Source organism: Pseudopipra pipra, chromosome 1 (genome assembly GCF_036250125.1).
Source record: "Pseudopipra pipra isolate bDixPip1 chromosome 1, bDixPip1.hap1, whole genome shotgun sequence".
Lineage (NCBI taxonomy): Eukaryota > Metazoa > Chordata > Aves > Passeriformes > Pipridae > Pseudopipra > Pseudopipra pipra.
In genome coordinates this window covers 104,600,701-104,627,218 of record NC_087549.1, presented here as the reverse complement: position 1 = coordinate 104,627,218, position 26,518 = coordinate 104,600,701, and the positions used below count along the sequence as shown (strand labels likewise).

Genomic DNA, 26,518 nt, shown 5'->3' with positions numbered 1-26,518 from the left:
ATAAAATGACTAAATTCCTAAACTTGAATTTCTCTGTACTAGTTCTTGTTAACTGCATATCCTAGTCTTCTCTCAGTATTGGTACAAGGATCAATATTATTCATTTATGCAAGGTAATGAAAGTCCTAGAAAGTTTGTTATATTTTACTAAAAAACATGGAAAAGATGGACTGGAAGATAGTTTACTAGCATGTTCCCTGTTTCTGTTTTAGTCCTGAGTTGAGTTGCATACAGACGTTAGCATCTACTGCGTAGTCAGCCACTGCCAACTCTTGTTTACTACTTGATTCAGGAGAAAAGCAGAGACCTGATATTCTGTGTCTCAGCTGGCCTTTTCTCCACTACTCTCTTCTGACTCATTGATGAGAACAAATCAGGCTCCACCAATAAGAATAATAACTGCTCAAGACCATCCCTTTGTCTTGGTCTTCCTTAAGAGCTGTTGCCATTTTAAACATAACAAAAGACTCACAAACTTTTTACCCCTTATTATTACCCTCTAAATCTAAAACAAATATATTACTGAAGTCAGTGTTTGACTGTATTTTAGATTTAAAATACTTTTAATTTGTCTTTTCACTCTTACTCTTCAATAAATTTAAAAGATGCATGGAAGTGTTTTTTTACTCATAATACGCATGTATATGAGACATGATTATTTAATTTAATTTTTTTTCAGAGACAAATGATCATCATCTCTGATTTTCTGGGCCTCCTCATTCTGTAAAATTATCTTGTCAAGTCTCTTTCACTGTGTGACTTCTGAAATTCAAATATCTTCATCTAAGAATATTATTTTTTTCTGTCTCATGCCTCTTTAAAATCCTTCTTTCCTCTGAATTTTTTCCCTCCCTTATGATCTTCTCATCACCACACAGCTTACTTTGTTTGTGTTCACCCTCATTACACTTTTTTATGTCTTGGCCCTCTTTGGGACAGGGTGTGACTACTGTTATGAGTTTGTATATCTCCTACAATGCAGCTTTGATCCCTGTTGGATTGCTTAAGTACCATCATAATAACGCTTAGCAACAACAGCAGTTTCAAACAAGTCTTCTTTTGCATGCTAAATCAGGCTAAAAACTAGGAGGGAAAAAGGTTTTGTAAAAATCATAAAAATTCATCTTGATTTAAAGTAAAATTGATTTTGCTTTTGAAGGGCTGAAGCAATTAAAGTAATTCTACTGAAAACAAAGGTCACTTCTATTTTTATAGCCATTCTCAGAATTGGAAATCAACAGAATCATCAAATTAAACTAGCATTCCATAACCTCTTGATGTAGCACTAATATTGTCAAGGCTTTTTTTGAGGATTTTACTTTCATATTACAGGCAATGGAATTTTAAAAGCAAAGAAACAAAGAAACAAATAAAAACAAGAATGATGATTTTTCAGAGACTTTACAGGTCTGCTAGTTGTGGCTAGGATTTTAAAGGATAGGATTTGCAATACAGAAACCTCTTAAGTAGCACTTCTGCTCAGAAAGATTATGTCCCGCTACCTTGCAATGGGTTCGACCGTGCAAAATGCAAAGACATACAAAGATCTTTTCCTAAATCAGGCATCAATCTTTGAAATCATGGTTACATTACAGCTGAAAATGCCCTGCAGGAAGTAAAGCACAGGCAATTTTGAAGAAAAAAAATCCAAAAAAGTCATCAGAGATACAGGAGTTCATGAGAATGGGTCAAAAAAATTCTAAAACTGGAGTCTTACTGCACGGCATAAATATCATGCCTTTGACAACACTGAAGAAATTCATATACAGAAACTGTTCTAGATATCAGGTTGTATTACTGAGTTTGTATTGGCAAACAACACACATTCAAGATTATTCTGGACCATTTAGCCCTAGCGTTTATAGAATCAGATGGAACTTCAGTTTTACTATCCAAGGAGCAATTAAATGTTAGTCAATCCTTTACATGACATCATCACTGTGTATGTATAACTTCACTATTTATTACATCAAGAGAAAAGCAATAGTGGAAACCTGCATATTTTTAGCAGGACTTAGTGAAGGCTGTAAGCTTGTACCGAAGAAAGCCTTGAAAAGTTATTCAAACCATCTCAAACTCATGGCAATAATACATTTATTTCTTACCCATATTGCCTTATATGCCAGCAAGCAGTTTCAGGAGCAGTTTTAAAGCCTTAAAACCACAATAATTAAAGTACATTCTTTCTTAATCACCCTGCCCATAAAGCCACAAGTCTGAACATGAAAGCAACTATGAACACTTAAGCAAGATCAAAAATAGAATAAAATGCTAATAATAAGTTCTGCAATGTTAATAAGTAAAACAATGATTTTCAAGTCTAATATCCTGAGGCTTTTCAGACCTACCAGAAAAGCCTGTAGAAGCATTCCCTTACAAAGACTTTTGCACTCCAGCAATCCAGCTAGCTCAGAAGGAATGGAATATACCAGGATTAAAAGCCACAAGAAAGCTGCAATGAATTTAGTAATAAATTTGTCTGCACTGGTTTTGGACTACTATAATTTGAGAGGAAAAGAAAGAAGTACTTACTGGTTCAGTTGATATTCTTTTAAAAAGTAGTTATCTGATACTAATTTAGTATCAGATAACAGTAGTTATCTGATGCTAATTTTGGAAATATGAAACAAGGCTCCAGAAGTAAAATGCTCAGATGTGCTAATGATGAGGATGATAATAATAATAATAACAATAATAATTCACAAATGTACATACAATAAGATCTTTGGGTTTGTGGTAAAATTTGTTTTGTGTCCTATATTATTCCAGTATACCACAAGAATATCAGCTACACACACTTATAAATCTTCTACTATTCTTTAGAAGGAGAAGCAGAGGTGCAGATGACCATTAAATTATGCTCTTACCACATTTGAAGGTTCCAATTTCTTCCTCTTGGCAAGGTCAGTGATATTATTGCCATTGTAGTTGATGCTCTCCATGCAGCCTTTGAAATTTTTTCTGCTGTTAGAACTTGGCTTCCCAGAAAAAGGCATGCCTCCAAAGGTTATCTATGAATGAAATAGAAAATGGCATATAGTTACTAGAAGGCAAAGACTTTTCAATCCATTAACTGTAGATGCATTTGTTTTCTTTGAATACTCAAACATGGAAAATGAGAGCGCTGGCTACACTGTTAAAAGAAAAAGGGTGTATTAGATAAGCACTGCAAAAGCCTAAAAATATCTGTAATGAATTTGTGATTGCAAATATTTATGGTAGGAAATCCCAAGTATTATTACAATTGTCCAAATTGTGGACAGACATACATCACAGTTGTTCATATATGAACTACTCTTCTGATTGCTACCAGACAATATGCATTTCAAACAAAGAAATTGGGATAAATGTCCATCCCAGTATTTTTTCTAAACAAAAGTAGACATGAAATTAGCCAGATAATCTGATTCAAATGATTAATTCAGCTCTAACCATGTGCCAGAGCTCACACTACAGCACAGCAATGGTGGGCTACAATACGGTACATTATTTTCCCTTAATTCTTATATATCTGCTTCATCTAGAAGAATTTACAGAATCACATAAAGATGTTATCCTCTGTTAGACAGAAGGATCTTCTACTATGGAGAACATGCTTTTATGATGCAGTTATAGTCAATGAGGAGTTACCACATGATTTAGCAAGCCAAATCAGCTACATAAAGATGAAGACAACCACTCAAAGACTTGGATGAGACAAAATAGAAAAGAAAGAATTTTGTAGAAAAGAAGAAAAATAGCAAAAAAACACATACCATGACAGTGAGTTAAGAGCAATTTACAGGATTGTTTTTTTGACTTTGAAAATGCAATCAGAACTAATGTTTATTCCTCTTTTGTGTTAATTTTTCTGAAAGAGATTAACCTAGAACCTATTTTGTCTATGAGAAGTTGTTTTGATTCTTTCAGGTTAATCCGCTGTTAATCACAAAGGCAACACACATAAATTTATTCTGATGACTGACTCCAAAACCAGTGAGATAATTGAGAGGAAATAAAGGAGAAGAGGTTAAGGCTCTTGAGTTTATATGAACCACAGAAACATATACACACACACTCAAATAAATTCCTTTAGCACAAGGGGATCCATGTATACAGAGAATGAAATGTACCTTTGAGAACTGCCAGTGAGGTCTCTCAAGGTCAGAGAGGATGGGAAGGTGACTTAACTGAATTCTACTGTTACTATGGATAAATTTATTGTATGGAATATATTTGTTATGTAAACATGCTTCATGTATATGTGTATATATGTGTATGTGTATATATCTGTATATATACACATACATATATATGCAAAAAATTGCCCAAATCTGGTATATTGCATTCAGCCTAACATTTTCTGTAGCTCACTCACTTGAATGTCTATTTATGTGAGTTTTCAGAAGCTCAATTCAGATCTCCAGTGTTCAGTAAGTAATAGAGGTACAAGCACATTTGCTCAATATTTTCTCATTATAACTGCTAGAAAAGAATGTATTCGTAAAGATTTGTTGGAATATAAGTAAATATTTGAATCAGTAGCGCAATCATAAGTAACTTTCTCAAACATTCATATGTTCTCGATCAGAAGATTGTCTGTAAAAATTTCAGTACAGAAGTTAAATCAAACTTTTTTCTGTTACATCATTTTGATTCCTTCTCACTGCTTAATAAGTTGTAAGAGTAGAAATTACATATTTGGCTAGGCCAACCACATTAATTATCATTAGAAAACAAAGAGTGCAAGTTAATATTATACAAAGTTTGCAATAACCAACAGGTTGAACTTCATGTAACAACTTTGAGCAACTGAACAAGTTCATAATTGTAGAAGCCAGAGTGTAATCAAACAAATCCACATTTAATTATTACCCACAGCTGTGTGCTTTAACCTGGATGATTAAATAAGTTTTCTTACAACTTTCCTAGCTCTTTATTACTTTATAAAAAGAAGTTACTGATGCCATATTCGTGAAAATACAAGGAAGCATCTACCTAAGGTAAGACAGATCAAGATCCATATAAGTAAAAAGTTCTGATCTGCTTCATTTGCTTAAAGTAAATATCGCCACCACAGAATAATGCTTTCTGATTCAAGTGCAAAATTATCACCTGAGTGCAATAACAGATTGTACCATACTTTTTAAAAATCTACTTTCTTGTTAGAGCAGCTGCTTTTAGAGATTTTAAAAGTCATATATGCTTAGCTTGCTGAATAGCACAGATCTCACACTTTAAAAAAAAGGCCTAGGATGACTGTTACTCCAGATGGGATTTGGTAGGCTAATGAACAGAAACATAATTTACACTTAGAAGAGAACACCATTGGAAAGAAAATTTCGGGAAATGTAAGGGAAGAAATACTTAAAACACAGGTACAAAAAGTACCAAAACATCTTAAATTGTGTTAGCTTTTTTTTCTTATTGGACTTATGTTTATAAAGCCAATTTGAATGAAAATAAAGAAGTTTCACTATCTACCTCATAATCCAGGTCCAGGTAATCAAATTCTCCATTGGTTCTGAAGTGCTGCATGTGTCTATCCAGGGTGAGATTGATGTTTCTCCCGTGGCGCTCTATGACGATGGAGTGCCAGTGGTGATCATCCAAGAGGCTGCCTGTCATCACAGATGTGTGACCATAAATGGACCCAAGCTGGTTGCTGCCTGAGAACAGAAACAATAGCAATTCTCACCTCATACCAGTTAGACAAATGTTTTCCCCTTGCTCTGTCAATATTTCACATGATATACAATAAACTGGATATGCAGATATACAATAAACTGGAGAAAGTCAGTTTGCTATGAAGTTGAGTTCTGCCCAGTGGTGAGTTGCTGCCATAAATACAAATAACCAGACCAAATACAGCAAGTATCTGATCATTGTATTGTATAAATATATCATATGTATGAATTCATAATAGTAGTTATTTGGAGGCAAATCAGAGAAGCAATATCAACTTCTAGTAGTAAAGTTGTTTTCGACTATGAGGTTTCTGTGTTTTAAATCCTACACTACAGAAGTGAAAAGCTGTCACCTCTGGGCCGTGTCCTGAGCTGCATTGGAACTGTACTGATTTATGACTATTGAGGAGGACATGGAGTCTGATAAGAGTCTTTGGCAACAACAAGCCTTTTCAGTCTGAGTTCTATGCTTTGTGGCCTCTGCCAGTACAGTATACCAGCAAGCAGACAGGAAAAGGCTCAATGCAGACTGAGCTAACAGCTGCAAAAAACATCTTCTGCTAATACAGCTTATTTCAATCTCTCCTCCTGCAGCAATCTCCCTATTCTGGAAGTCAAACTACCAGCAAGAGTACAGTTTTGTTTTCCGGGGGGGTTGCCAGTGCAGCTGTGCTAGTCAGAGATCACATCTCATTGCCATCTGACTGACAAAGCTAAGCCAGCAAAGGTTGATAGCATGGATCTCAACTGAAGCAGCAAATGACTAATTCAGCAGTAAGTGTAAAAAATTGCTGCACTGCCCAATAACTCAGTGCAATCTTCCATGTTCTGAATGCATGAGGACCTAAAGCATTTCTGAGACTGTGAATTTCTTACCACCAAGTATACTTGCAACTCAGACATTAAGGTTTGTGCATGTTGATAATACGTTCTGGCAAATCACACTGCCATGGCTTAAGACATTACTTGCCTACAAATGACCATACAGCCTTTATGCTGAAGGCCACTGATCCTGTTGGTTAAAAGATAAAATAAAATTTCATGCATGTCCTTGAGCCTCAGTTTCTTCAATGCAAAGTCAAATCCAGTGCAAAGTGAAACCTAAATCCACTTCTGTCTCCTCATCCTTCCCCTGCCCCCTGATTTTTGAAACTAAGTCACTTGATCTCACCAGCCAAGATAAACATCCTTTTTTACTGTCTCTGGTGCAAAGACAATACTCTCAGGCAGAGGAAGAATAATACTATGAAGTATTTCTTCTGTTTATTGAGTGAGTGTGTGTCACAGGGCCTAGTCCCATTTTTTGATCTAGTCCTATTTATCAGCCTAGTGATTTAAGAACATCCTCATGAAGCACATATATAGAAGTTATCATAGCTTATAAAGACAGACTGAACTAAAGAATACAGAGGAACTTGAAATGAATGGGTTACTACTGCAATTAAAATTGTTAAGAATACATAACTACTATAGGAATATGTGCTTTCCTCCTCATCATCTGTTCATATTGATTGTTACAAGGAGAGTAGGAGAAAGTGCTAGTGGAAATAAGTACTATTCAGTGTAAATAATGAATGGAACAATTTTCTCTTCACATGTCTGCAAGAGAAATAAGGAAAGTTGCATGAAATTTTTTTCTAGGGTTCTTTTTTTTAAGGGAAAAAATACCTGAAACCAGATAAATGTGGATTTTTTTTCATAATAAATGTACTTTATAAATCCAGTGACTCATGAGACTGTAGTCTTTAGCTGGGAGAGAAAAAGGATGTTGGAATTAGAGTAACATATACAAGATTTCATCATAAGATTGCCTGATAAAGCAATCTTTCTCTTTTCCTTTCTTATTCCTACTTCACACACTCTAGAAAGGCTGCTGAACATCATGTGGCCTGTAGCTTTCTAGATTGGTACTTTTTTTTTTCTACGAGGTTCCTAAAGGTGACCTTTATTCTTCTAGAAGTGATGACAGTGTCCTCTCACACAAAGCCACAGCTGAGGCCAAATATAATTCTAGCAAGCTTTTTTTTTTTGTTTGTGTAAAGGCAATATATTGCTGAACCTGCTTTTCTATATGATCTTATTTTCAGAGTATGTCACACAAAATAAAAAAGGAGAGAAAAAAACCCTCAACATATAGAAAGGGAATTAACAATATTTTCACCAAATTATTTTATTAAATGATGTGACTTATCATATTACTGTGAGAAAGAAGATGAAATATTTGACCTAAAATTTTTGTGGAAGAGTTAAAAACTGCCACAAAACTAAACAATCAAACCATACCTAAATTTAAATTTAGAACAAGTTTGGCTTTCTTCAGTTCCAAGGTGATATAGTCTCCTTGCTGTCCTTCTCCATGGAAGATTACACCTTCGCTTTCAGAGGTCTTAAATTTCAGAGAGATGACATCTTTCAGTGTTTTCATTTTCTTGTTCCTGAATCTGTATGGTAACACTACATGGCCATCAAAATTGATAACATCAGCCCCTAAAGGAAAAAGCAAATAACATTGTCGATGAGTGATTATATATTCCTGAGGCCACTGGAAAAACAGACATGACATATGCAGATTGTAGCTGAAGAGAATAAAAAATGTGCAAGTGTGATATGCATTGTAAATACATTTTCTCAACCATAATTTAATACTATAAAAACTAGGAACCTGGCAGAATATAAATTTAACCCACAGAATGTAAAAAAAGGCAGATTTGGGAGGACAAATACTACAACTGTACTCAAATTATTTTTGGTTGCTGCCATGTACGTTTTCCTAATTATAGTTGAAAATGAAAGACAAATTTCGGAGTGGTCATTAATAATTCATTTCATACCTCTTTCAAGTTCAGTATGGGTATTTGTAAGGACTGCGAACAGAAAAACACGAGCCCAAAGAAATTGCCTGGCAATTTTAGACTGTGTGTAAAACATAGACATAAGCCTTGGCTAACTCAGGAAATTGCGGATAGGTTGAGCCATAAGTAATTGTGAGAAGAAAAAAAAAAATTTGTCCTTTGAGCTAAATTTTGTTCTAGGTTTGGTTTTATTCAAAATATGTGAAAAAAGTTGAGTGATGCAATCATTTAAGGTCAATCCAATATTGATATAAACATTGCATAATGACACTACAAAATTTCATGTTGTCTTATGCTCTACTTTAAAGTAGAGCATAAGACAACATGCTTAAGCTCTACTTTAAAGTAGAGCTTAAGCTCTACTTTAAAGAATGAACACCTATTTTCCAGGTTTTTCTGGATGCTGAATCCAACAGTAAAAATAGCTGCAGAACTTGACTCCATTCAACAGATGTACTTCTGCTGAGCATTGAATCTTGTAATTTAAGATGAACTTGGTAAAAGATTTCAAAGAGATACTTGTCTCTAAAAATTTATACAGATTTAAGAAATGCTTAAGTAATAATAACTTAATAAGAACTTAGTAATAACTTAGTAATAACTGCTTTGTAAACTGCTAAGTAATAATCAATCACCATTGTCTTAGCTACTATTTGTGTGAGTATTTTATCCTCACTGTTCACAACTAACAATCTTTATTGTTAGTAACTAACAACAATAGTCATTAAGTAAAATTCTTAAAAAGGAATTAACAAAAATTCAACCACATTTGATTTTTGCCTACTTCTGTGGGCTACTCTTCAGTGACTGCTTGCAACTTTTTAAAATTCCTAACTTAAATCTTTCAGTTTCTTTCAAAAACACAGATACAAACACATTTTTGTTGTTTACTTAACACAGAAGTATCTTTTAAAACTCCATTTAAACACTATGTATACTATGCCTAACTGCATGTATTTCAATTTGAATTTATATGGCCAAATCTCCCTAAATCTGTAAAGACTTCTGATGAAATAATATATTTTGATCCCCTTACTGTTTACGGCAACTAAATGGTGAAATTTTATTCAGAACAAAAACCATGAGCATTACAAACTGACTGAAATATCCCATATTTATTAATATTTAATATAGATATATAATTTTTGTCAGAATGCAGTCATATATATTAGAAATATCACTTTTCTTTATAAAATATATCTTACAATACACATTTCCATAATAAATATGTATTAAGCTCTAAGTACAACTAAAACTCTCAGTCTGATCTGGTTATTCTGAATGATAAATTCCAATAATGTGAATCAGCTCAAAATTAAATTAATATGTTGAATTTGTAGTGCAATAAATCCATTTAAAAGTTATCGGGACATTTTTTCAGGCATAGATGCAGATGCATTCAGAAGCAACATTACAGGACTTCAGAGGTGCAGTTACCTTGTATTTGCTCATGATTCAGGTAATCCATTACTTCTGGAATTATTACTTTTTTGAAGAAATAAAGAAAATGGTTAGAAAAATATTGTAACAAAGATTACATCAACCTGTTGGTTTTGCTTGTCTTACAAGCTGTCAAGAGATGCAAGACATTAATTCTTGAGATTTTTGTATGTAGTTTTTGGAAAACAACTTTTAGAAAATAATGAAATCTGTCTATAGAAAAAATAGTTACATTAAAATCACTCTTTTATCACAAAAATATTTGCTTTTATGTAAAGCAAATTTGCTATAGAGATCATATTCTTTTGAATCTACATACTACTGCCTTGCAAAAATGCTCCAAGTGAAAGAAAATTGATGGACATTGCAGTTTAAGCAATCTTCATACCAAATATACATCATAAAAATGTGATTTCTCTTACATTGTCAGAGTTTGTCTAACATTGAAATTTGTTACATTTACTTTCTGATGGTTATAGGGGGTATATAATCTTTCCCCTAAGGCCAGTTAGTACTATCTTGTAACATCTGCAAAAGTTACTTTAACAGTCAGGCACCTGATCAAGAGCTGATCAGGACATTAACGTGACTTCTGTGGGTTTGTGGATTCACAACACGATGCCCATGAAAAGGCAAGTATCACTTTTGTACCTATGCCATAGTTGCCATTATACATATGTGTTCTTCCCGTCATTCATCGAAGCAAATTACACACCTTAACAAGGCCGAGGACAAGTGGCACATTTTTCCAAAACTTGTCCCTGAATTGCCATGTTTTGAAAAGCATTCAATTAAAGACAGAAACAGCAGTAATCTCTGATTAAGCAGCTTTTTTTTTTTTTTTTTTGCATATGTTTGCTGGTAGCATGCAAACAGGTCTGCATGCTAATTCAATCACCGAAATATTACATAGCAATTATGTTTAAGAGTTATCATATGTAGAGTGTGTTAATGACTTGTGTTCCTTCTATTCCTTCTATGATGACACTCAGCTATTTAATATCACGATAATTACCATGGTGCAGAATGGTACTCAGACAGTAAATCATATAATTCCTATCACTGCAGTGTGAATGTATATTTTTTCTCATCCTTAGCCACTCATCCATCAGCATTAGTAGGAAAGAGACCAAAGCCATCACAAAGTACATTTACCTGCATTCAGTGACATATGACTGTTCTCAGATGATACTGCTGCAATGGAGAAGTCATTTTTAAGAAAAGATAAAGTGAAAAAAAGAGAAAGAAAAAGAAGAAAATACAGAAAGATGGGGGAAGAAAAACTGAGAATTTGGGTTTTAATTATATGTAAATAGGAAGTACGGATCTGATTACTTTCAATTTGTTTTCTGCCCTGTTAGGTTTGCTATTATATGGGTGGATTAGAAAACACTGCTGACACAGTAAAAATATAACACCACTTTCAATTGGCTAGGGAGATATGTTAGGCCTTACCCCACTATATGTCTGAGACGCCACATTAAAAACATTTCATTAGTTAATGGCATCATCAATTTTCCTCTAAAAAATAATCAAGTCAGAAAGCCTTGTAAAGATTGGGATGGAACTGGATGACAAATGTGACCCCATTCCCAAATCTCAAAGAAAAATAAATCACTGGTCCCAGGTCTTCATACCTATGCTTTTGTCCTGTACTTTTGGCTACATGCAGGATTTGGTAAAATTTGAGAAGGGCATCAAATCTGTTTGAAGATGGTTTATTTGATGCTTCAAAATAGTATATTGAATAATTAGCTCCAGAACTTCTCTATTTCCTCCCATAACTGTCCTCAATGTCAGCATGTGAATAGAGAAGTGTTCATTCACAATGACTCAGTACTGAGACTTCCTCACAGCTAGTTAGCTACTTTGATCAAGGTACTGCCTGGAGTTTCTAAAAATCCCTGCTACCTGACACAGTAAAATAACAGTGATCAGAACAAAGCAGAACAGTAAAGTGCTGTCCAGAAAAAGGTTTACCATACAGTGAACAAAAACCATGGCAATATGTTTCTCCACTTAAATTGCAAATTTAACATGTACATATATTTTTAAACTGCTACTGATCTCTGAATGATTGATTCTTCAAAGCCTGTACAGAATATTTCAGTGAGATTCAAGATACAAAACTTCTGTACTACTGACACACAGCGACCTTTGGTGAAATTCTCACTCCGTTCTCTCTCCTCCCTTATTGCATCTGCTTAAAGCTTCTGTTTAGATCAAACGAGTTTTAGGGAAAAGATGGACTTTTCTTAGTCCAAAATGTGAACCTTTCATCTGATGTACTAGTAGTATACTAATAGATGGCATTAACCGTCTGCGCGTCTACCATCTGAAAATATCAGGGATGTATCAAAGCATCTCTGGTTGGGCCAAAGTTTTACACATCTGTAGTTTTACTTGTTGTAGCTATTAGTCACAGGTACTAAAATATAATTTTGAGAAATATAAGCACATAAATAATATATTACTTACATATTTTAACAGAAAAAAAAATGTTTTCTTCTAACAAAGCAAGGGATAAGGCTCAAAATCATACCAAAAACAAAGCTTATTTTGTAATTACACAAGAAAAAATGATATATATACAGATATTACTTCAGAAAACTCCAATCAGTTTTCCAGTATACTGTCGACATGATAGCATGTTGAATTTGCCACTGGAGTCTTTGCAGCTTAAGCCTCAGTGGAACCAAGTTAGCCGAGTTCATGTTAGAGATGCACTGATACATTTCATTGCACCAAAAAAAACCGAGGAAGCCATGGCCCAGCACAGCAGTCAAAAGATTGTCTCCTCTTTTATGTTTTCTTACAATGAGGCAGAGAGCCAAAGGTACCATGTCTGAACACTGCCTTCAGGCGCTACAGCCCAGCTGTAAGGGCATGGGCAACTCAGTGGATTGAAGTTTGCTGCAGCAAAACTGACATTGCCTTTACTCTCTTTTTCAAAAGGCAATGCATCTGCCACAAAGGTGAAAAACCCTCAGCCTAATGCAGATACAAATGTATCTTGCATATACAATAACGTATACTACTTCATATTCTAGAGGGATATGGTGAAGGAAAATGAATCTTAAGTTTCTTTGCCTGCTTAGCTTCCACCGCACTGAATCTGAATCCTGTCATTATCTGTCAGGTAATGTCAATGCTTGAAAGAGAAAAAAATACCTTTACTAGGAGGTGTGGAACTCATTCCTTGCTTTTCTTTATGTTCGGTACAATGTATATGTAGCAGTGCAGTATCCAAGTAGCAAAGTGTGTTTTGTCAAAGTCTATTTTTAGCTTATTTCTTGGATAAAAGACACAAACTTCAGTCTTGTATTTTATTTCCCTGCCAAAAACTGAAAATAAATCTGTGAGGTAGTATTCCCTAAGGTGATGAGAATGCTTTGCCAAGTTCTGAGTATAATATCCACTGAAGATATACCAAAAGCACTCAGTACTTTTCAATTTTTTTCTAAATTTCAAAGCACAGACATTTTTTCCTATTATTATTATCATCACAATTGTTATTATAATGCTGGCATACTACTACTCATTTTGCTAGTTCTTGTGCAAATGTCTGTAAACACGTAGTTCTTTGTCTGTTATAATTTTCTCTCTAACAAGAAACAAGTGCAAAAAGTAAAATGAAAAAGAACTAGAAGACATAGCTATTAAACTAAATCTTTACATAAGCTAATTGTTGTTTAAGATAATAATTTTTTGACGAGTGTACACACCAGTGCAGTGCTCTGCAGTTACAACTAACTTCTGCATTAGTTACAGCATACACGGAAGAAAACATTAAAACATTCAAAAGACAGATGTATAAACTTAGATTAAGCCTCCAAATATGCCACAAAATTATTGTCTTAAGGGTGTATGTAATTAGGATGATTTTTTGACCACTTAGCACTATAGTGGATGATATTTTTTTTCCAGATCTAATGGAACATAAGAATTTCAAGTCAATCTTTCATTAATTCTTCAAATTTCAAAAAGATAACTTCATTTAAAAAACAAATAGGAACATCTTTAAATATGTTATGATTGTACTAGAAATTGGAAAAATGACAAAATGAACACATTTATAGTGTATTTTACAATTCAGTTTTAAGCTTACACATCCTAACCACATTCGACAAAACAGATCATATTGAATTCTATGTTCCCACAGTGGACTACTAACAGTGCCAGAGAGAACTGAGGTAAGACTGCAATCTAAGATTATCTTCACCTCAGAGAAAAACTATTCCTTCCATAATCTACTCTGCCTTGTGACTCCAGAAAGTCACTTACAGTGCATGGGATGAGATTTCTATTTGGAGAAGTCTATTCCTAGCGAAGATAAGAGACTGAGGATCACAAAAAACAGCTTTCATGGCAATTTGTTTCTCTGCCTAATTTCAATGATTTAACTGCTTGAACAAGGAGGTTGGTTTGGGTTTTTGTCAATCAGAAAACCTCTGATTTTACCTATATATTGTAGTGATATTTTATAAACAAGGTTTTTTAATGTGAGTATTTTGTCCTGAAAATGTAACTGATCTTACTGTTGATGGTCACTTCTCTTTAAAGTCATTTTATTAAATAGTTAAAATTCAAATTAAGAAACAAAATGGAGGGCTGTTATGAAGACCTGCTGAATCTTGAGGTTGAATAGCTGAGTATTTTTAACTACCTTTGAACTATAAGGTGCAAATTAAACTATTTAGCCTTTGTGTCAAAATTATACTAGCATGAACATCATCTGCATTCAACACTGATAAAGTGAGGCGCAGTAAGTCCCAAAATCATTCCCTTTTACCAAAGGCAGTGTTTCTGGCGGTAACAAACATGGTTATAGTACAATAATATTCACTGAATGGACAAGACAGAAGTTTAATATATGAGTTTTCATTCTTTGAAAAGTTTTCATATGTATAGGATTGCAAGGTTCATTTATGATCATGAAAATTAAAATTCAGACACCTTGCAGCTATGCACTAGAAGCAGCAAAATGTTCTCTATGATTTACTATTCTCTAGTTATGGAACTTTGAAATAAATTTGGTAAAAATACATGTATAATTCAAATACTCTAAGGAAATTCTGCTTTTTGTATTTTATCATGCTGACTTACAAGTCAGAAGTGTTCCTTGCAGCCATAAATACACAGTTCTCCTCTTCATTTTGAAACCCATCATTTGATATTGGATCTCAATGCAAACATTAAGGTATATAATTAAACTCTGAAACCAGGTACAGTATAGAACTTAATTTACTTGAAAACAGCTAACCTCTAGTAATGTTTTCACTGTTTATTAAAAAAGTAAATCACAAGAGCTCCAGGTCAATAAAAAGGACAATTCTGACTCTCACACAGCACATGGCCAAAACAGGTCTCAATCCTCATTAAACTGCTGAGCTCGCTCATTACTTAGTGGAAAAAGAAAAGAAAAACCTACAGCAAAGAAAGAAGTTGTGTCGTGTCCTCCAACATTTACAGTCAATTTACTCAGTAAATAAATAAGCTACAAAATGGACAAGACAATCTATTAAAACATTAAGGAAATGGATGAATAGTCGGAGCCCTGGTTTTAATGTTTACAGATGCAAGAAAACAGGAAGACACACAGCTGACCTACAAAATACTGATTTAGAATTTGTCTTTATGATTTCTTTTTAAGCTGATGCCACCCAATTCAATCATCCCATGTTATATAATCTTTCCACGTCTTTTAATGTCTGGATGCTCTCAGAATATTTATTACTCAAGGCCAAATTCTTCTTTCTAACTCACATTCTATAGGTTTTATTCACATAAACACTCTCAAACACATATTCTTCACTTCCAACCATGGAGCTCATATTTAAATTGAACTTTCAAAGTGAGCTGCATACACAATGATTAAGGAACACGGAGATGGACATTTTCAAGCTCCCTCACTCAGTTAAATCTCATACAGTAAAAATCTCACAATTGTGATTCAGACTTCTGCAGTTGACTCTAAAGAGCAAGGGGTGCAAGACTGAATCTCAGTTTTGGCCAGGGCACACTCACATTTATTCTAGTGAGTAACCTCACTATTTTCTACGGCACAAAATTGTGTGTCACTGAAAACAATTTCTAATAGATGTATTGTCTTCCCTTTTTTCTGTCAGTTTGCTGCTGCTACTAATTCCATCTTTCTGCACCAATCTATTTTAGAGAAACAGACATTGAAATGGAGCATATTGCTATATTCAGCTACTGTATTTCAATTCTAAAGGATGAGTTAATACAGTGAAATTCTTTAGCATAAATGATAGCAGAATAAATTTGCACATTTATAGAGTTCATTTTCTTTGCTGTATTTCCAAATTAATCAGAGACAAATACCTTGTGTTTAGCACAGCATAGAGAAAGTAGACCACTGGAACTTCACATTGGGCAGATAATTCAAGATAAATAATTCAGTCAAATATTTTTTCTCCTGCCTAATATCCAGTATATCTAAGCTCACAGAATCACAGAATATGCTGAGTTGGAAGCGACCCACAAGGATCATTGAGTCCAACCCTGCACGGGACCATCCCCAGGAGTCACAATACTTCTAACATATTCTTTACTCAGTGTCATATTGCACATTGTGATGAGAGAAGAGGTATGGGTTTCAAATTTGGAAGCTATCAAATCTGAGCCCCAAACTCTATTGTGCATGGATCAAATGTGAACTTAATGATGGCTGAAACCAGTGGTTTTCTATCCTCTGTTTGTATTTCAGTGTGTATAATGAAAAAACCCCACTCATATTCAAGGTTATGAGTCAAAGCTTTATTTTCAGATGATCTGCATTGATTAAGTTCTGCTTTGGTCAAGTGAAAGTCTAATAATTTGACATGGAAACAGCCCCCAGCGATTAAAGTGCTATTGTAATAGTGCATACAGTTACCAATTTTAAGTGAATGAGTGCTGTATTTGAATAACAATTAGCAAAAATTTAAGGACCCGGTACTGCATCAGCTTAACTTGCAACACTGTTTACACTCCATAGAAATAAAATCCCTGAATGATTCAATATACAGCAATATGAAATGCTTACCTTGCATTATATCACATGTATGGAGTGAAATAGTTCCCTGAGAGGCAAAGAACTTTTTGGTTGCAGAAATGTTCTCCATAACAAGAAGTACAGCAGGCAAGAGCACATAATCACAAAGTCATGAAGGTTCAAAGGGATCTCTAGAAATCACCTACTACAACCCACCTGCTCAAAGCCTATTTGCACATTTTATTCTGCCAGAAGCACTGAGTTTCAGTTAACTGGGTTTTCACCTTTTTTCTGACCTGAAACAGGAAACAGGAGATTTGCTTTTACTGGCAAGAGATTTTCCTTCTTTGTGCTTATCAGGTTGCACTTTCCAAGGGCAGTGATATATTGTGTTCCCCTCCCTACTGCCAGACATGACTTATCTATAACTTCTAGCGGGCTTTACTGTTCAAGATTTGCTGGTATTGCAGAGTTTAAGACCTTCAAACTCCCCACTTGCTAGAACAGTCTCTTCAGCATGAGTTTGCTTATGGTATCTCAGCTATGTGACTGGCTGTTCCTCCTCTGAGAACTGCACCATGCATTTCAGGCTTCCCTGCACAGTCAGTGCCAGCAATTCAGTCTTCTCAACTGGATTATTCTCCATCACTAACAGCTAAAAAAACACAGAAAGATGAGATGATCTTCTCAGGAAGAGTATAAGGAACCTGCTCAGCTCCAGTGAACATAGATTAATATGCAGCAGGTGCAATACTTACAATCATAGATGTTGAAGTACATTATTGTTATAATTTCAATTCTTCATCCTCGACTACTGATTTGCTTTCTCAGTCCTAATGGGTTAATTTTGCTTAACTTTTCAAGCTCTCAAGTAAATACAACACTAGAAACTAAAACTTTTGCTTTGTTTCCTCAAACATTTTCATAGTGTTTTTCTCTTTAGTTACAGGCTCCTGACAGAGCTTGTAAGGTGCAAGAGACAGTCATATATAATCTTAAGACCAAGCAGTCAGGCAGTTTTATTTCTAGAGAGTTACTTAAGAATCCAAAAGCGTTGATGGAAAATAATGAAATACATTCATCAACAGTTATATTAAAAAAACCTGCTAATCACTGTATCTGCTTTTTTTAAAATTATTCAAACAGATCTGTACATTATTGACTCTCACAACCTCAAATATTCTTGTTCACACAATGGATGAAATTTCATAGCCCCTACTTAGGGTATAATCAATTATGTTTAATAAGACTATGTTTAATTATGTTTAAAAGGGAGAATAACACTCCAGATTGTTGCAGTTGGGTAAAAAATGCATGCAAGTGTGTATAGATAACTTGTTCCAGGTTCATAAGATGCTACTATTCAATCATGAAGCAATGAATGCTGCACATGAATAAAAGGGGATGACACTTTCTTAAAACTCAAATGTGGAAAAGTAAATTTTATTGCTTAAAAATGCCACATTCCATTCTTCAAAACTGCTTTTCCTTTGTGCTAGAACAAGGTATTCAGAGAAATTTTTCTTCTGGATTGGGTTGTGATAGATTCGGTGTTTGAACACCTTTTTTCACCCTTTATCCAGGCAACATCGATTAGAACAAATCAAATAAGTAAAGAGCATAGCAGACATGTCTCTTGGTTTACCACACTGGAATACAACATAGTATGTAATGTGATAGCCATGTATTGCATACATGGTTTGTATAAAGGAAAATTGCTTACTTTTGCATCAGGAAGTTTCTGTTACATGTGTATGGGAGAAAGAATTTATAGACATGGAAGAACACTATATAAGCAGAAAAATCCTATCTAAGCTAACAAATAATGGACACAAGATTTTTTCTGTCCAAGTGGCAGCGTCCTGAAACAAAAAAATCAGCATCAAATATAAATATATTGTCAATATGTTTTAAAATATGAGTCTTCAGTAGGTGAAAACCAGGGTTACAGAGGTTACTAACCTGAAAATTCATGTTTAGTTTGTGTATGCAATAGCTCTTTGTCCAGTCAATGCTGTTGCTCTCCTTGCCCAGCAATTTTCCCTAATGAAACTACTGCTGAAGCAACAGAATATCTCAAATCAGTTTCCAGACTCCTGACTTTCTTAAGATGTTCTATCAGAAACTAGTTTTTTAATCACTAGACTTATACCAGTGAAGGATTAGACTTCCATTTATTTAACAAAGACATCTGTCTAACTCCTGCTCTATGCATGAATTCTTTTTTAGGGGAAAAAAATCTAAACATACATTTGACTTTTTTTCCTTTGATGAGGCAAAATAAATTCTGAAATAGTGGTTAGGGGATCAATGTATAAATACTTACGTAAATGTGTCTTTGATAATCAAAACCAGTAAGAACAATCTACTCTGTCAGAAATCAGTGGGAGCAAAAAAAGCCATTTTATGTAAATATTTAAAATTGTAATCAGGTTCCTATGTATTTACATCAATTTGAAAACTGCTGACTAATTACTGCTATCTAAGCAGACATTTTCATAACAAACACATTACAGTTACTAACAAAGAGTCATATTCTCAATCAATGGAGGACTCATGCACTTAAAAAATTACCCCTCCAAGACTATCTCCACTGCTTTTTTCTTCTTACAAAAACCTAGTCTTGAATAAACTCATTGATCACTATTCAATTGAAATACAAAAATGAAAAAAAAATTTACAAATTCTCTTCACACGCCACTAAGTATAAGAATTTGCAAAAAATATCATACTCTTAACTTTTATAGAAGTTAATCTTCTATAATAATCTGAATTATTGTTAATCTTTAATTTTTATTTATGGTTTACAGTCCATTAATTTCTGGAGAGTTTCATCAAAATGTAAGAATTGCTAACGTAAAATTAAGATCGACAAGGCAGTAGTATACGGACAAGAAACTCAAAAAATATTTAATGTGTAGCAAGTGAGGAAGAGCTACCATTTGCATACTTACAAATATGGTGAAAAAATCCCTGAGTATTAATTCTGCTCTACTTCGTGTAACCAATAACTCACACTTGGTTTTCCTAACAAACCCAAAAACTACTTGCTTTGGTGAACAATAGTTTTACACTATCTGCATCTTTAATTTCCATTTTCAAGTGAAACAAGCAAACACACTCAAACAATGCCAACAAATGGCATACTTTGTATTCACAAACAGTGAAAAGTGTACCTGCAATGCTGTCCTGGTGTAGGTACTAATGCCTGTGTTTGCATATAGGTAAATTGTTAATCTGGCCCAACATTATTGCTTTAGATAATAGCTTTGTATCATTAGCATCCTGTAACTGAGTGGAGTGGTGCACATTACTAGACTGCAAGGGGAATGATTTTTGAGCAGAAAAATAACGCTCTCTTATAATTGCTAAACTTGATTGGAAAGTGTAAATTCAGTGCCTCCTAGAAGATATGATCTGTATGCCACTCTGTATGCCACTGCTTATCTTTTTATTTTTTCAGCCTGTGGGGTTCTTTGCCAGCATAATGTTTCCTTCTGTGCTCTTCTGCTTCTCTGAGCCACTGCATTAAATAATATATAGACTTTTCATAGTGTTTCATAGGAGATATATCTGGTTAGAAATCAAAGACCAAGGAGAAAGGACACCCAAGCTACATATCCTAAAACTGCTTGTCAAGCAATCTTGATTTTTTGGTGGAAGAGAAGGAAATAAAGATACAGAACTGCTTATATTGGTAGCTTTTGTTTTTTTGATGAACTTATGTAAACTCCCAGTGAAATTAGACACTACTCTCCTCCTTGCATGAAAGCAATATTTCCCTGTCCACAGAATTTAGCTCCTGTGGAAAGTCAGGCTTACTTGCAACAAGGAATAAACACAGGGAGAACAGAAGATAAAAGGTATGAATGTTTGTGGTTTGTTTTTTTTTTCCAGGATGCTTTAAGGATTTTGCAAGATGCTTATGATAGTATGGAAAGAATTCTGCATAGATAAAAACCCACTGACATGCACTGTCAGTCCCAGTTAATTAAGGAGTTTGCAAATGACTGCCATTCTGCTGAAGCTCTGCTCAATCAGAGATATCATATCACATGGAACTGAACCAAAATTTCTTCCTGCTTGACAGATACCAAACTACTACCGGGACAGTTCTGGGGAGTGAAACTTCTTCAAAGAGGTACACTTGCAAAGCATAGTTATAAAGCTATCTTCTATTTACTGAAAAAAGCAGGAAGAAGATACAATAGTGAAATATATGTAGAGTATCTCTCCATTACCTGGAGAGATATCGGCCTGGGGGAAAAAAATCTTTAGCTATATTGAAAATTAGGAGACCTCCAGTTCCTATTGACTTTTAATTCTTAATCTTTTTCCACAGGAAAAAAAAAAATTCGTCACTGAATTTTCTAAGATATTTAAGGAAATTTATTTCCAGCATTTTATTTTTAAAGAAAAGACATAATAAAAGTTAAAACGATAAAACCAAAAACAATCAAAAAAACCCCAACCCATATCTTATCCACTACTTTAAAGGTGGATCCTTCTGATAGTAACCTTTTGAGTCCTTAGAACTGTTTTCTTCCAAAGACCCTTGATCCCTTGGGGCACTACTGTGCAGGCAGATGTAATTAAAGCCAAGGGGAGATCAAATGGACTGTACACTCTTTTCATTTAAAGGTGCTTAAACTGCTTCAGATGACCTTGTCCACACTGAAGCATTATTACAAGAAAATCCCATCACTACCAAAGCTATTTCAGCTTCAGTAGCATCAGTATTGCTTTGAATTTTAGAGTAGATCACTCTGCAACAGCAGTACTTTCAAGTGTATCAGCTGCTCTCCTATGTTTGTATCCATGTTATGGCAAACTTTATTTTAATGCAAAATATGCTTAGCATAAACAACAATTCTTAGTCTCTCCAAATCCTATGGGCAACCTTTATTCGGTCTTCTCTTCTCTTAAGGAACAGCTCTGACTTTCTTCAGATGAAATAAACAGATGAAACAAACCATTTAACAATACTAATATTTAAATTGACCTTTACAAAGAGACAGTAAATATACTGTCTCATTGACAAAGGTGAGTATTGTCCAAATTACCTATCCTTTCTTTCACAGGCTTTGTATACAACTGATTCAGCAACATATTTAGACTTGGTTCATACTGTAAGAGCTGCACAATAAATTAAATTTTAATTTAAATACAGGATTCTCCAGGTTCTTTTTAATCTCAATGAGGGAAAACAAATCTCTTTTTGCTTCTTCTAGGTATGCCACATATCTTCAGACCATGATGCGCAAGTCAGTTTTGTAGTCTGTTTTTGCTCAAGGGATGTGTGAAAGTGTGGGTATCCAGCTTTTGAGTTAATATTTGCAATACTAATATCTCATTGCCTAAGGTACTAATGGCAAAAATCTCACTGAACTCAATGGGCATTTCTCATCTAGTGTATGTCCTTCACGCACATAAAGGCTTCCAGTCACAACCCTTTTTCATTGAACTTTAAGCAGTAAAACATAAAAATGAAACAGTAAAACATAAAAAAAAAAATACACAGCTTGAAAGAGAAACTTGAAATACCTTGAAACAAAAAGAAATCTACTGTTCTATCAAGCCCAGTTCAGTTCTACCAAGTGAATAGGAAGAAACATTTTGCCTAACTGCCTAAATAAACAATTACATAGCTCTCATATTAATTAAGACAACATAAAGACAATATTTTGATCCCTGCTATTTGACTCTTTGAGACTCTTTTCCTAAGAAAACTGGATGATATTAAAACTGATCAAATATGCTGAATATAAATCTGTTATAATCTTAGTGCAACTCTTGGAGAAGTTATAGATCACTGAACATAAGTGGTGTTTCAGATTTTCTTTTCTCCTCTCTCTTTTTTTTTTTTCCACTGTCTGCCAGCCTAATGGGCCCTCTTGCCCTTTATGTTATATTGTTGTGTTAGTTGCATTTCCTGCTTCACGGTGAGAGAGCTGACTAATTAGGAAGACCAGAGGCAGCTTCTAGAGTATTGCTGTTTAATACTGTTAGTTTATCTGTTAATTAATGTGCTACTCTTTGCAATCTAATTAGATTTTTTACTGAGAAGATAAGTCAGTGAAATCATTACGAGGAAATACAGGAGGAGGAGGTTTGTGGGAGGCTCAGAAATATTTATTGTTAGAATTACTTACCTGTGATGTTCATGCATTTGTTACTGTCTCATCTTTCGCCCATGCCCACAACCTTATAAAGCCTTTGTCAAGAATGTAGTTCATTTCCCATAAATAATTCTTATTCCTGCCGGTGAGCTCCTTCTCTATCGCTGTCACGTCCCTTCTTTTTCTTTTCCTGCTTCTTCCTCAGTTTTAATACCAAGGCTATCTCTTTTTATGTGTTTGCATTTCACAGTTAAGCACCTTAAAGTTCATTTATAACTTTTGTGAAGTCATATAAAGAAGGCACTTTGAAGATACCCTTCAAAAGGGCCAGAGTGGATGTATCTCACAAGAACTGAAGTTGTAGTCTTGTCTTTCACTTACAGCACTACACAAGTATGATAAAGAAACTGCCCAAACCAAGCTCCTCTTCTTCAGAATTTAGCATTCACTTAAAGGTTGCCCTTTAACCAGTTACTCCTAGGAACCAGGACAGCAGAGGGGATGGTGGTTGTGGGAAATAAGGTCCCACTGATCAATACTGCTCACATCTTTAAGGAACCATTTGGCAGTTTCTCTGGAAACAAGTGATATTACCCTAGAAATTCCTGCAAATTAAATGACTCCGACCAGCAGATTTTGTGTTGTACTAACTAGAAGATACTCAGGACGCATCTGATCACATAATTTTCATTTCTATATTTATATATTAAAAAATAGTATTTTTTCTTTTAAAATGAAATAAATCTATTTGTACTGGTTTTGAATAGTAACAACAACCACTTAATTAATTTTTGATTCTTCTTTTAAGCTGTTTTATATATCACAAATAGCAATTTTGGACCTTTTTAATATTCTTATGCAGGAAATATAATAATATCTATGGGTTCCTTCTGATATCAAAAGCTATGAAATGTCTGAAACTAAGGGGTATATTACTTTTTTCACCTTAAATAACCACCAAACCCAAAAAAAATTAATTGGGATCAACAGAATACAGTACGACTTGCAAAAGCAGTTTATACAGTTTAGAATAAGTCTTGTAATTACTAAAGCATTTCTTATGTCAGACTATACATTACAAATATCATGATGAGGTGGGAAACGAGGCATCAGTACATCTTGACTTACTGGAAACTACAGTGTTTAATGATGCTTCTTTATTCTCCATCACTCAGAGGTGGCTTTTCTGCTATCTTAAACAGATTCTATTTCACGTAAAAAAAAGATATCTCCTTTCTGACCTCGTACCTTGAATTTTTAGGCCATAATAATACTGAAGAACCTAGAACATGTCCTAAAATATAATTTTATGATTACAATGAGCCTTTGTTACCACTAGTATGGAAAGTACAAATACTTATCAAGAGTGCTTATATATTATTTTAATTATTTTTGAAGAGTTGGCTAATTAATTAGATCAAATTTCTAATAGTTCAACAGGAAAGCACAATTTTTTTACAGAAATGTTAAAAAATTTTAGGCAAAATAATGAAAAATCATAAAAAAGTAAGTAATCTCTATTCCCCTGTAAAATCTAAAATATTATACCAAATATACTAGCTGACATAATTTAAAAAAAAAGGAAAAATGTAATTTTTATAAATTTTATTTTGTAACTACATAGGAAGAATTTACTTTTAATTTTTACTCTGATAAAAATGTGGGGTTGTAAAATCAGCTTTAACTCATCTCACATCTCATGTTCTGATTACAGAAATAAAAGTGTTTCTTGCATAACTGAAAATTATATACTTCACTGACCATAATTTCTATCTTCACAGGTGGTATGCAGCTTATTATGGCAAAATATTTAAAACATAACACCAATACAAGTAAGAGATAAAAATGACTCCTCAAAGTATCTGAAATCTAAGGTTTCTGAAGCTTGGAAGAAAATGTATTCTGATCTGGGTTGTTCTAATTAACAGTGGTCTGGGGAGAGACATATCTTTTTATCATCATTTGAAGACCAGATTTTTAGTAGTACTGCAAATCCCGAAGATTCAGAACAACAGCTAGAAGGATTTTCAAAATTATGAAGACATACTCCCATCTATAAGTCTGAGAAAACACGAATCTCTAGACATCTATATGCCTTGTAGATATATCCCTAAGTACTCTGATGTAAAGAATTCCAAGAATTGTAAAGAACAGTTTATCGTAGTCTAAAATATTGCTAGCAAAAACAATGATCTCAACAACTCCTCCAAAAACCAGAAAATTTCTCCAATCCTCAGATCAAGTACACTGCTTCAAATTCTAGAGAAAAAACATGTACTTTGCAGTCTGATGAGATTATTAACAGCTGGGCTCACCATGGGCGTAGCACATTACAAACAGAAAAATTACAAACCTTCTTCTGCATCTCTTCCTGTCATTTTACCTAAGAGAGTTATCCTATTTATGCTTATCATATAAATCTTGTTCTGAAATAACTTCTCCATAGGTATTACATGGAAGTTTTCTTGTTGTCAGGCAAACTCATTCTATGCAAAACCCAAGACTGGAGGCCTTATAATATTTTTTCAAAACGCTTGTAACATTCAATGGAAATGACACTTTGCTGAAAAGTTTAATTTTATAATATTATTAAACTATCTTTATTAAATGTGTGGATTCCTCTTTAAAGAAACCAAAAAATCCATCCTAATGGAAAACTTGCATTTGGGTTCACAGAGTACTCTGATGCTACTAGATTCACAAGCCAGCATGTACTCCACAGTGTTATATAAATATTTTCTGACAACACTGAAAAAAATTCTAACCTATAACACCATTCAAAATAGATGACTGACAAACAAGATATTCATTATTAGAATAGCCTATACTATTAGATTGCAAAGTAATAAATGCATTATAAATTTATTCTGACTTATATAGTTTACATTTATCCATCACAGTATGATGGATTTATCCATCCTACTACTTGATTACATACTACATTGATTATCAGTTGAGGGTTAATATCAGAAATGAACTTAGAAAAATCAGACAGAAAGAACCTCCTGCAACTTTAAAATCTTCCAAAGCTATCATAATGCATATGGCAGATTTCATGTTCCAGCTGGTGAGGCTGAAGCTGACCTGTTTCAAAAACAGCTTCCAGCTTCCTCTTCACTTCTTGAGAGGTAGATAAAGTGGGTTATAAACATTAGGACGGTTGAAGTGAAAATTTTCTTGCTTTATCTCTGTATTAGGTCTGGCAAGGATGAAGTTAGAAATTTAACCTTCCTGAGAGCAGCCCATGAGGTGCCATGTGTTAAACAGACCAGTGTTTTGGCAGCTACTGACTGGGGTTTGCATGGCAACAAGTCTCTGTATCCACATACCTGCCACCCCCCAATGTCAGTGGGTTGTGAGTGGACAAAAGGTTGAAAGGGGACATAGCCAAAACAGCTGACCCAAACTGACCAGAGGGATATTCCATATCAAATGACGTCCTGC

At 34.2% G+C, this 26,518-nt stretch overlaps 1 protein-coding gene across 1 annotated transcript in view; it reads right to left on the bottom strand.

Moving 5' to 3' along the window:
* CNTNAP2 (contactin associated protein 2) overlaps nucleotides 1-26,518 on the bottom strand; it is a 1,027,914-nt gene that overhangs the window by 539,953 nt on the left and 461,443 nt on the right. The window contains exons 5-7 of the mRNA XM_064668935.1: nucleotides 7,950-8,153; nucleotides 5,464-5,648; nucleotides 2,868-3,011 (exon numbers count right to left, since the gene is read on the bottom strand). Of these exons, the coding sequence (XP_064525005.1) occupies nucleotides 2,868-3,011; nucleotides 5,464-5,648; nucleotides 7,950-8,153 (533 nt within the window). The remainder of the gene's footprint in view (nucleotides 1-2,867; nucleotides 3,012-5,463; nucleotides 5,649-7,949; nucleotides 8,154-26,518) is intronic.